We start from the raw sequence: 10042 nt of genomic DNA on the forward strand, positions 1-10042 counted from the left end.
TTTTTTACTTTATTTAAGGACTGATTTTTGTGGTTTTCTTTTTTTTTTCTAGTGAAACCTTCACACAGGCATCACCGCACTCCTTCCTCCTCTTCCTCCTCCCCCCCGGGACACACCTGTGGGCGCGCGCCCTGGACACACCTGTAAAAGCCGGACGCCAAACCAGTCCAGGTGTAATGAGTTAATGAGGCCACGCCCCTTTTATGGTCTATATAATCCGCGGGTCGCAGTTCGGGAGCATCACTCGTGAGCACGCGCACTCTGTTCTCTTTCTGTAATAGAAGAATAAGCAGTAGATCATCCAGGAGTAACGATGAGTAGCGCGTCCATGGTGCACTTCTCGTCCTCCCGCTCCGGCGGCTTCTCGTCCTCGTCGCTGTCTCTGGGTGGCGGCGCGCACAAGCGCATCTCCTCGGTGCGCTCTCCCAGCGTGTACGGCGGCGCGGACGGCCGCAGCGTGCGCGTCTCCACGAGCTACCAGCAGCAGCAGCACGGCGGCATGTTCGGGGGCTCCTCGTTCTCCGTGGACGCAGGGATGTCGGGCAACGAGAAGTACACCATGCAGAACCTCAACGACCGCCTGGCCTCCTACCTGGAGAAGGTGCGCGCGCTGGAGAAGGCCAACGCGCAGCTCGAGCTGAAGATCCGCCAATGGTACGAGAAGCGCGCGCCCGTCTCGCGTGACTACAGCCACTACATGACCACCATCAACGACCTGCGCAACAAGGTGAGAAGTTTCACAAAGCTTATTATCCATTAGTACCTTTTTCAGCTAAATGTATCATCATCATCATCATCAGAACACAAAGAAGAATGATGATGATGATGATGATGAAGAATGGTTTAGATCTACACTGTTCAACCGCGCATAACGCAAGAGATTGCTTGATTATGACGTCACGCGTTTATTACAGAGTTCACATTTTATTTCCACCCTCAAAGAGATAAATGTGCAAAAACATATCAGGAGCCCTAATAAAAGAAAAACACAGGTCTTCAGATACGTGTTATTTTTATTTATATGAATTACTTTATATTTATTGACCTTTGAATTCACTGTATTTGTTCTAAAATGCTGTTGTTGATGAAGTGCAGGTAAAACGCATGTTTGTGTGACGTGTGAAACGTGTTGTTTGTGCAGATCAGGACAGCCAGCCTGGAGAACGCCAAGATCATTCTGAACATCGACAATGCCAAGCTGGCAGCAGAGGACTTCAAAGTCAAGTCAGTGTCAATTTATATTTTATTAATTCCGTAAATAAATCACTTACACAAGCATTTATTTGTATTAATTAATGATCTTTTTTTGATCATATTTTTTAATCAGATTTTTATTTTAAAAACGTATCATGATGCTTCTTTTTCAGGTATGAGAACGAGCTGTCGCTGCGTCAGTCCGTGGAGTCTGACATCAACGGGCTGCGGCGCGTCCTGGACGAGCTCACCATGAACCGCTCCGACCTGGAGATGCAGATCGAAGGCCTCAAAGAGGAGCTGATCTACCTGAAGAAGAACCACGAAGAGGTTAATGAGCAAACTAGTGCACACACACACACACACACACACACACACACACACACACCTATAATGAACACTTTGTTGTATGTAGTTTTACAAATCCAATTATCCAATTACATGTTTATTACGGGTTTATTAAGTCATATTTAGTTTCCACTTTAAAGCAGTGAAGTCTTTCCATAAACACTAAGGTGAGGTGAAGCGTAGGTTATTCGTGGAAAGGTGTGTGTGTGGGTGTGTGTGGGTGTGTGTGTGTGTGTGGGTGTGTGTGGGTGTGTGTGGGTGATGGGGGAATCTCTGGAAACGCCTTCACTGGCATTCAGGATCAGAGATCACAAAGAATACACCCGAGTCATAGTCCAGGACACGCCCTCCAACATCACCTGCTAATAAACACCTGCACACGCTTTACCTTTTTATATCACTGTAAAGTTCATGTTTTTTGCTAATCGTGTCTACTTAGCATGACTAGCACACACTGTAACACGTTTGTGTTAGCTAGATGACTCAGCACTTCTACCTTGACATCTTTATGAATTAAAAACACATATTAGCATGCTAACAGTTTTCCAGTTTTTCCTCATGAATTGCAGCTGGTTATAGAGCACCAGCGTTTCCTCACGCCTCAGTGTTAGCCGTGCTAGCATGCCTGTTCTATAGCGTTATGTTTGACGGTGCGATCGTTATTTTTTGTGTAGGAATTGGCGGCTGTGCGTTCTCAGATGTCCAGCAGCAGCGTGAACGTAGAGGTGGACGCCGTTCCTCAGGAGGACATGTCTCTCGTCCTCAACGAGATGCGCTCACAGTACGAGGGCATTGTCGAGAAGAACCGCCGTGAAATGGAGGCCTGGTACAAGGTCAAGGTGAGATGCAGAGACAATCTGTCACACCCTGCTGGAGAATTATTACCAAGTCGAAAAGTTTTTTTGGCAGAAATGTTTGACCTCTGCTTTTCTTTTTTTTTCTTTGGTTAGTTTGATGACCTTGGCAAGCAGGTGAAGATGAGCACTGAGACCATCGAGACACACCGCAGCGAGATCAGCGACCTCAAGAGAACCCTGCAGGCACTGCAGATTGAGCTGCAGTCTCAGCTTAGCCTGGTACACACACACACACACACACACACACACACACACATAATTACTCTATATGACTATATGCAGATAGATATAATGATGTCACCATCCAAATGCAACATCCTTGTTACATCAGAAGTCTTAGCCCCGCCCACTCCAATACTGCCCTATCACTCACTCTCTCTCTCTCTCTCTCTCTCTCTGATTGGTCAGAAATCGTCTCTAGAGGGCACACTGCTGGACACAGAGAACCGCTTCAGTGCGCAGCTCAACCAGATGCAGGTCCACATCAACAAGCTGGAGACAGAACTTTCACAGATGCGTCTGGACATCGAGAGGCAGGCGAGTGAATACAACGTGCTGCTGGATATCAAGACCAGGCTGGAGCTGGAGATCGCTGAGTACAGACGCCTGCTGGACGGAGAGGACGTCAGGTGCACCTTCATTTCTGAACTTTTTTTATTATAATTTGGTGAATTTTTTTATTCACCGAAATATCAGTACAATATAGTTATATATTTATTTATTTTTAAATATATTTCAGACTTTAATTTTATTTCTTATTATCTATTAATATATTAATTAAAATAACAATTTATTAATTTAACATATTATTATTTATTTAAATTTACTTTGATAATGCTCTTACCACATGCAGCTGATAAATAATCATCATAATAATCATAATCATAGTAAATAAAACAGAAAACAAACAAATATAAAAAAAAGTATATTAGTTTTTGATGTATACAACAGATTGTTAATTGATGAATTGATTGATTTATTTATATTTGCATGTTTGAGGAAACGTATTGCTTCAAATCTGTTTTGTTGTAAAATCATGTAAAATATTTGGTGTTTTTTTTTTTTTTCTCTTTTAGCAAGAAAACCACAGTGACCAAAGTGGTTGAGGTTCGCCAGCCTCCTCCCAAGCGTAAGTTCATCCATATGGTGATATTTCTGTGGCTTTAGAAATGCGTGCTCCAGCTGAACTGCTGTTTGACACCAGATGGAATGCAAATGATCAGTCTGGAGATCCGTGTGTGTGTTATAACTGATGAGACTGGAGGAATGTCTGTGTGTGTGTGTGTGTGTGTGTGTGTGTGTGTGTGTGTGTGTGTGTGTGTGAACTACTTTAACACTGTCTCTGTGTCTCTGTTCAGCCGAGCCCGTGGTGACCAAGCGCATTCGCACCGTCGTCGAGGAAGTGGTCGATGGCAAGGTCGTGTCTCGCACTGAGGACGTGGACGTCTCTGTCCTGAACAAAAAATAGGATCATATACCCACCCAGTGCAATGCCATGACCATGTAACATGCCAAGATAAATAATAAAAAAAGAAGTGGGAAGCAAAGTGAACAGTGAGAAAGTGACCGTCTGTGTGTGGAACATCAACATCAACATCTGTAACTGCAGACGAGAAAAAAATAAAAACAAATGCTTTCATCAGCATCTGCTCACTGTGTCTTTCTGTTTATCTTTTACAGCAGGAAACATAAACAGATGAATCAATATCATAATTACAATGTTTTTAAAAACTGTAGATTTTATTTCTCAAAACATTTCAGAAAAATATTACAATGTCAAGATAGAAAAATATTTTACATATGTATTTATTTCTTAAAACACACACACACACACACACACACACACACACACACACACGTTAAAGGCAAAATAACCCTTTAAAAATCATAAAGGAATGAAAGCAACTTAGACATAAACATTTGTTTATTCCAAATAAATGTGATATTATCTATGGAAATTTTCCCCGTGTGAGTTGTAAAAAGGTATATCTTATACATTAAAATTGACTATAAAATATTTTGTATGTAAATGCAAATATTACAAAATTTGAAAAAAAAACTTAAATATTTAATATAGTTGTCAATAACATGTATTTAACAATTCAACAGTTTTTCAAATGACAAATATTAATATAAAATAATAATACAAAAAATACATATAATTAAAATATATTTTGAATGATATATTATTATATTTAAAATAATAATATCACAAATATTGTGTTTCTCACTTCTGTAAAGTACAGTAAATCTCGCGAGATGTTCCGGTCTACAGCAACACAAATCTCGCGTGAGGTGGCGCAATGGGCGTGGTTTATCCATGTACATCTGCTCGCTATTGGTCGATAACCCGGAAGTGAACATCCGTGACATTTTCCGCAGTTATTCAAAACGTCAGAAAAACCTGCGTCGGCAGAAAACAAAGTAACTTAAATAGAGCAGGAATAAAAATATAACCAGTAATGTTTATTAATTAACAGTTAAAGGTTAAATATTATTATTTTATTCGAGTCCACCAGATGTTATGGCGCGAAACAGCGGCGAGTTTAGATTAGCATGTTATAGTAAACAGGTGTAAGGTTAGCATAAGCAACAGGTATAGGGTTATATATAAACTTTTTTATTTGTATCTAATTCGATAAAAACGTACCAAAAAGAACGAGATAATATGGAGAAGGTGAGTTGTATTTTTTTTCTGTAAATACTATTGTTTCTTATGAACCGGTCGGTTCATGAGTCGACTCCCTCTGATTACAGAGTCGACTCGTGTATATGATTTGCGACTGTGTTTTATTTATGGAGTGTGTGTTGCATGTTTTATAAAAATGCACTACAGATGTAAGAGTAAGATTCTGCTTGGGAGTCGACTCTTATTTCTGATCCGAGTTTAACTCATCTGACACATTAAAAAGAGCCGGACCCTCAGCAGGTGTGAGGGTTTTGTGTCCACGCTTAAGGAGCCAATCCTTGTACAGGAGGTGGGGTTTGTTGGGAATATGAGAGACTGTCCATCTGCTGACCGTATGCAGCATCTCTCTGAACGTCTGGCCTCATCCCTCTCCACTGCTCCGATCCCCTTTTTCTCTCCAGAGTCTTGTAAGTTGTTTAGGATGAACAGGGAGTCTGCGTGTCAGTCTAGAGAGAAGACCTACATCTTTCTGTGGACCGGCCGCCAGTTTCAGGTGGATTGACGTTTGTGATTTGTGTGGCTTGTGCGTGTGTTTCAGTGTTGGAGATTTGTTGTGTGTGTTGATGTGTGCAGGAGGAGCAGACCGAGTGGGATGCAGTCAACCGGCTGCTGCAGAACCACGGCTTTAAACCCGTCCACTTCGCAGATCCCACTGAGAACAAGAACCTCGCAGGTATTTACTCATCTATTCGTTTGTTCATTCATTCATTTACATCTTAAGCACTAATAATAAATCTCTAATATTTTGAGAATGCTCAAAATATGTAATAATAATAAGAAACGTAACATCCTGAAACACGAGACTCCTCCTCGTTACAGAAACCATTTCTCAGAACCACCGCATTACATTTAATCAACATCTTCTGACCAATCACAAGCCAGATCTTTAATTTGTTTGTGTGTGTATGTGGTTTATTCCCTCCTAGACCTTGTTCTGTTGGAGAAAACGTCCTCGTCCGAGCTGCGCACCATGCTGAAGACGATGGTAACGGATTCGGAGCGGAGACAAGCGCTGATCCAAGAGCTCATCCAATCTAACAGCAAGTTAAAGTAAGCCCCGCCCACGCCACAGTACGCCTACACACACCGTTTCCCCGGCAACGTGCTTGGTGGTGTTGTGATGTGTTTGGTGAAGTACTGAAACGCTGAAGGACATTTAAATAATTAATCCGTGTCGAGAACTCGGTCTGATGAATAACCCCATTATCCACCTGATTAATAATTCAGAGCGCAGTGTGAGCATGGTCAGCAATCCACACACACACACACACACACACACACACACACACACACACACACACACACACACACACACACACACACACCTACACACACACACCTGTCCATGTATTTATTCTTTTTTGAGCATCATTATTTATCACACATTAAATACGGACGCTGTCCATGCTCGTGTGGTGCTGATGCTGCTGCTGCTGCTGAACCTACACACAATGCAACTACACATCTGCAGCCACACACACTGAAACTACACACCTGCAGCTACACACACTGAACCTACACACACTGAAACTACACACTGCAGCCACACACACTGCAGCCACACACACTGCAGCTACACACACTGAACCTACACACACTGAAACTACACACTGCAGCCACACACTGAAACTACACACCTGCAGCTACACACACTGAACCTACACACACTGAAACTACACACTGCAGCCACACACACTGAAACTACACACCTGCAGCTACACACACTGAAACTACACACTGCAGCCACACACACTGAAACTACACACCTGCAGCTACACACACTGAACCTACACACACTGAAACTACACACTGCAGCCACGCACACTGAAACTACACACCTGCAGCTACACACACTGAACCTACACACACTGAAACTACACACTGCAGCCACACACACTGCAGCTACACACACTGAAACTACACACTGCAGCCACACACACTGAAACTACACACCTGCAGCTACACACACTGAACCTACACACACTGAAACTACACACTGCAGCCACACACTGAAACTACACACCTGCAGCTACACACACTGAACCTACACACACTGAAACTACACACCTGCAGCTACACACACTGACCCTACACACACTGAAACTACACACTGCAGCCACACACACTGAAACTACACACCTGCAGCTACACAAACTGAACCTACACACACTGAAACTACACACTGCAGCCACACACACTGCAGCCACACACTGCAGCTACACACACTGAACCCACACACACTGAAACTACACACTGCAGCCACACACACTGAAACTACACACCTGCAGCTACACACACTGAACCTACACACACTGAAACTACACACTGCAGCCACACACACTGAAACTACACACCTGCAGCTACACACACTGAAACTACACACTGCAGCCACACACACTGAAACTACACACCTGCAGCTACACACACTGAACCCACACACACTGAAACTACACACTGCAGCCACGCACACTGAAACTACACACCTGCAGCTACACACACTGAACCTACACACACTGAAACTACACACTGCAGCCACACACACTGCAGCTACACACACTGAAACTACACTGCAGCCACACACACTGAAACTACACACCTGCAGCTACACACACTGAACCTACACACTGAAACTACACTGCAGCCACACACACTGAAACTACACACCTGCAGCTACACACTGAACCTACAGACACTGAAACTACACACCTGCAGCTACACACACTGACCCTACACACACTGAAACTACACACTGCAGCCACACACTGAAACTACACACCTGCAGCTACACAAACTGAACCTACACACACTGAAACTACACACTGCAGCCACACACACTGAAACTACACACCTGCAGCCACACACACTGAACCTACACACTGAAACTACACACTGCAGCCACACACACTGAAACTACACACCTGCAGCTACACACACTGAACCACACACACTGAAACCACACACTGCAGCCACACACACTGCAGCTACACACTGCAGCCACACACTGCAGCCACACACTGCAGCTACACACTGCAGCTACACACACTGAACCTACACACACTGAACCTACACACACTGAACCTACACACTGCAGCCACACACTGAACCACACACACTGAACCTACACACACTGCAGCTTAAACTATTCTTCTTTTTTTTTTTTTTTTATATGTGATGTACGCATTGTTTTTTCCCTGTTTAGAAATGCGTGCTCCAGCTGAACTGCTGTTTGACACCAGATGGAATGCAAATGATCAGTCTGGAGATCCGTGTGTGTGTTATAACTGATGAGACTGGAGGAATGTCTGTGTGTGTGTGTGAGTGTGAACTACTTTAACACTGTCTCTGTGTCTCTGTTCAGCCGAGCCCGTGGTGACCAAGCGCATTCGCACCGTCGTCGAGGAAGTGGTCGATGGCAAGGTCGTGTCTCGCACTGAGGACGTGGACGTCTCTGTCCTGAACAAAAATAGGATCATATACCCACCCAGTGCAATGCCATGACCATGTAACATGCCAAGATAAATAATAAAAACAAACAAATATAAAAAGTATATTAGTTTTGATGTATACAACAGATTGTTAATTGATGAATTGATTGATTTATTTATATTTGCATGTTTGAGGAAACGATTGCTTCAAATCTGTTTTGTTGTAAAATCATGTAAAATATTTGGTGTTTTTTTTTTTTTTTCTCTTTTAGCAAGAAAACCACAGTGACCAAAGTGGTTGAGGTTCGCCAGCCTCCTCCCAAGCGTAAGTTCATCCATATGGTGATATTTCTGTGGCTTTAGAAATGCGTGCTCCAGCTGAACTGCTGTTTGACACCAGATGGAATGCAAATGATCAGTCTGGAGATCCGTGTGTGTGTTATAACTGATGAGACTGGAGGAATGTCTGTGTGTGTGTGTGAGTGTGAACTACTTTAACACTGTCTCTGTGTCTCTGTTCAGCCGAGCCCGTGGTGACCAAGCGCATTCGCACCGTCGTCGAGGAAGTGGTCGATGGCAAGGTCGTGTCTCGCACTGAGGACGTGGACGTCTCTGTCCTGAACAAAAAATAGGATCATATACCCACCCAGTGCAATGCCATGACCATGTAACATGCCAAGATAAATAATAAAAAGAAGTGGGAAGCAAAGTGAACAGTGAGAAAGTGACCGTCTGTGTGGAACATCAACATCAACATCTGTAACTGCAGACGAGAAAAAATAAAACAAATGCTTTCATCAGCATCTGCTCACTGTGTCTTTCTGTTTATCTTTTACAGCAGGAAACATAAACAGATGAATCAATATCATAATTACAATGTTTTTAAAAACTGTAGATTTTATTTCTCAAAACATTTCAGAAAAATATTACAATGTCAAGATAGAAAAATATTTTACATATGTATTTATTTCTTAAAACACACACACACTCACCTACTGATCAACTGTAAACACACACTCACAGCTTGAATTACACTCACCTGCTGATCAACTGTAAATACACACACTCTCACAGCTCTATTACACTCACCTGCTGATCAACTGTAAATACACACACTCTCACAGCTCTATTACACTCACCTGCTGATCAACTGTACACACACACACATTCTCACAGCTCGATTACACTCACCTGCTGATCAACTGTAAATACACACACTCTCACACACTCACTCACAGCTTGAATTACACTCACCTGCTGATCAACTGTACACACACACACTCACCTACTGATCAACTGTAACACACACACACATTCTCACAGCTCGATTACACTCACCTGCTGATCAACTGTAACACACACACTCAGACACACTCACAGACACTCACAGACACTCACACACACACACACTCACAGCTCGATTACACTCACCTGCTGATCAACTGTAAACACACACTCACAGCTCGAATTACACTCACCTGCTGATCAACTGTAACACACACACTCACCTACTGATCAACTGTAAACAC

At 43.0% G+C, this 10042-nt stretch overlaps 2 protein-coding genes and 1 long non-coding RNA gene across 5 annotated transcripts in view; all 3 read left to right on the plus strand.

Moving 5' to 3' along the window:
- Positions 1-231: 231 nt before the first annotated feature.
- krt97 (keratin 97) lies at positions 232-4042 on the plus strand. 2 transcript variants are annotated; one of them, XM_046840487.1, is made up of 8 exons: positions 232-727; positions 1142-1224; positions 1368-1524; positions 2217-2381; positions 2493-2618; positions 2808-3023; positions 3471-3528; positions 3758-4042. In XM_046840487.1, exons 1-8 carry the CDS (start codon positions 314-316, stop codon positions 3865-3867), a joined length of 1329 nt encoding a protein of 442 aa, XP_046696443.1. In that variant the 5' UTR covers positions 232-313; the 3' UTR covers positions 3868-4042. The 2 variants fall into 2 exon arrangements, with proteins under 2 accessions (XP_046696443.1, XP_046696442.1); XM_046840486.1 differs by having other exon boundaries at positions 233-727; positions 2808-3028; positions 3476-3528.
- Positions 4043-4678: 636 nt separating this feature from the next.
- The window catches only part of cep70 (centrosomal protein 70), a 16625-nt gene continuing 11261 nt past the window's right edge, over positions 4679-10042 (plus strand). Inside the window, exons 1-4 of one of the 2 annotated variants that reach the window (XM_046840483.1) lie at positions 4679-5076; positions 5375-5581; positions 5662-5761; positions 6015-6138. In XM_046840483.1, coding sequence (XP_046696439.1) covers positions 5068-5076; positions 5375-5581; positions 5662-5761; positions 6015-6138 — 440 coding nt within the window. In that variant the 5' untranslated portion in view covers positions 4679-5067. The remainder of the gene's footprint in view (positions 5077-5374; positions 5582-5661; positions 5762-6014; positions 6139-10042) is intronic. The other variant, XM_046840484.1, reaches the window with a different exon arrangement.
- Positions 8650-9201, plus strand: LOC124379876. The gene is made up of 2 exons (XR_006924543.1): positions 8650-8838; positions 9036-9201. It is a non-coding gene; the product is annotated as an uncharacterized LOC124379876 (long non-coding RNA).

This window comes from Silurus meridionalis, chromosome 26 (assembly GCF_014805685.1).
Source record: "Silurus meridionalis isolate SWU-2019-XX chromosome 26, ASM1480568v1, whole genome shotgun sequence".
Lineage (NCBI taxonomy): Eukaryota > Metazoa > Chordata > Actinopteri > Siluriformes > Siluridae > Silurus > Silurus meridionalis.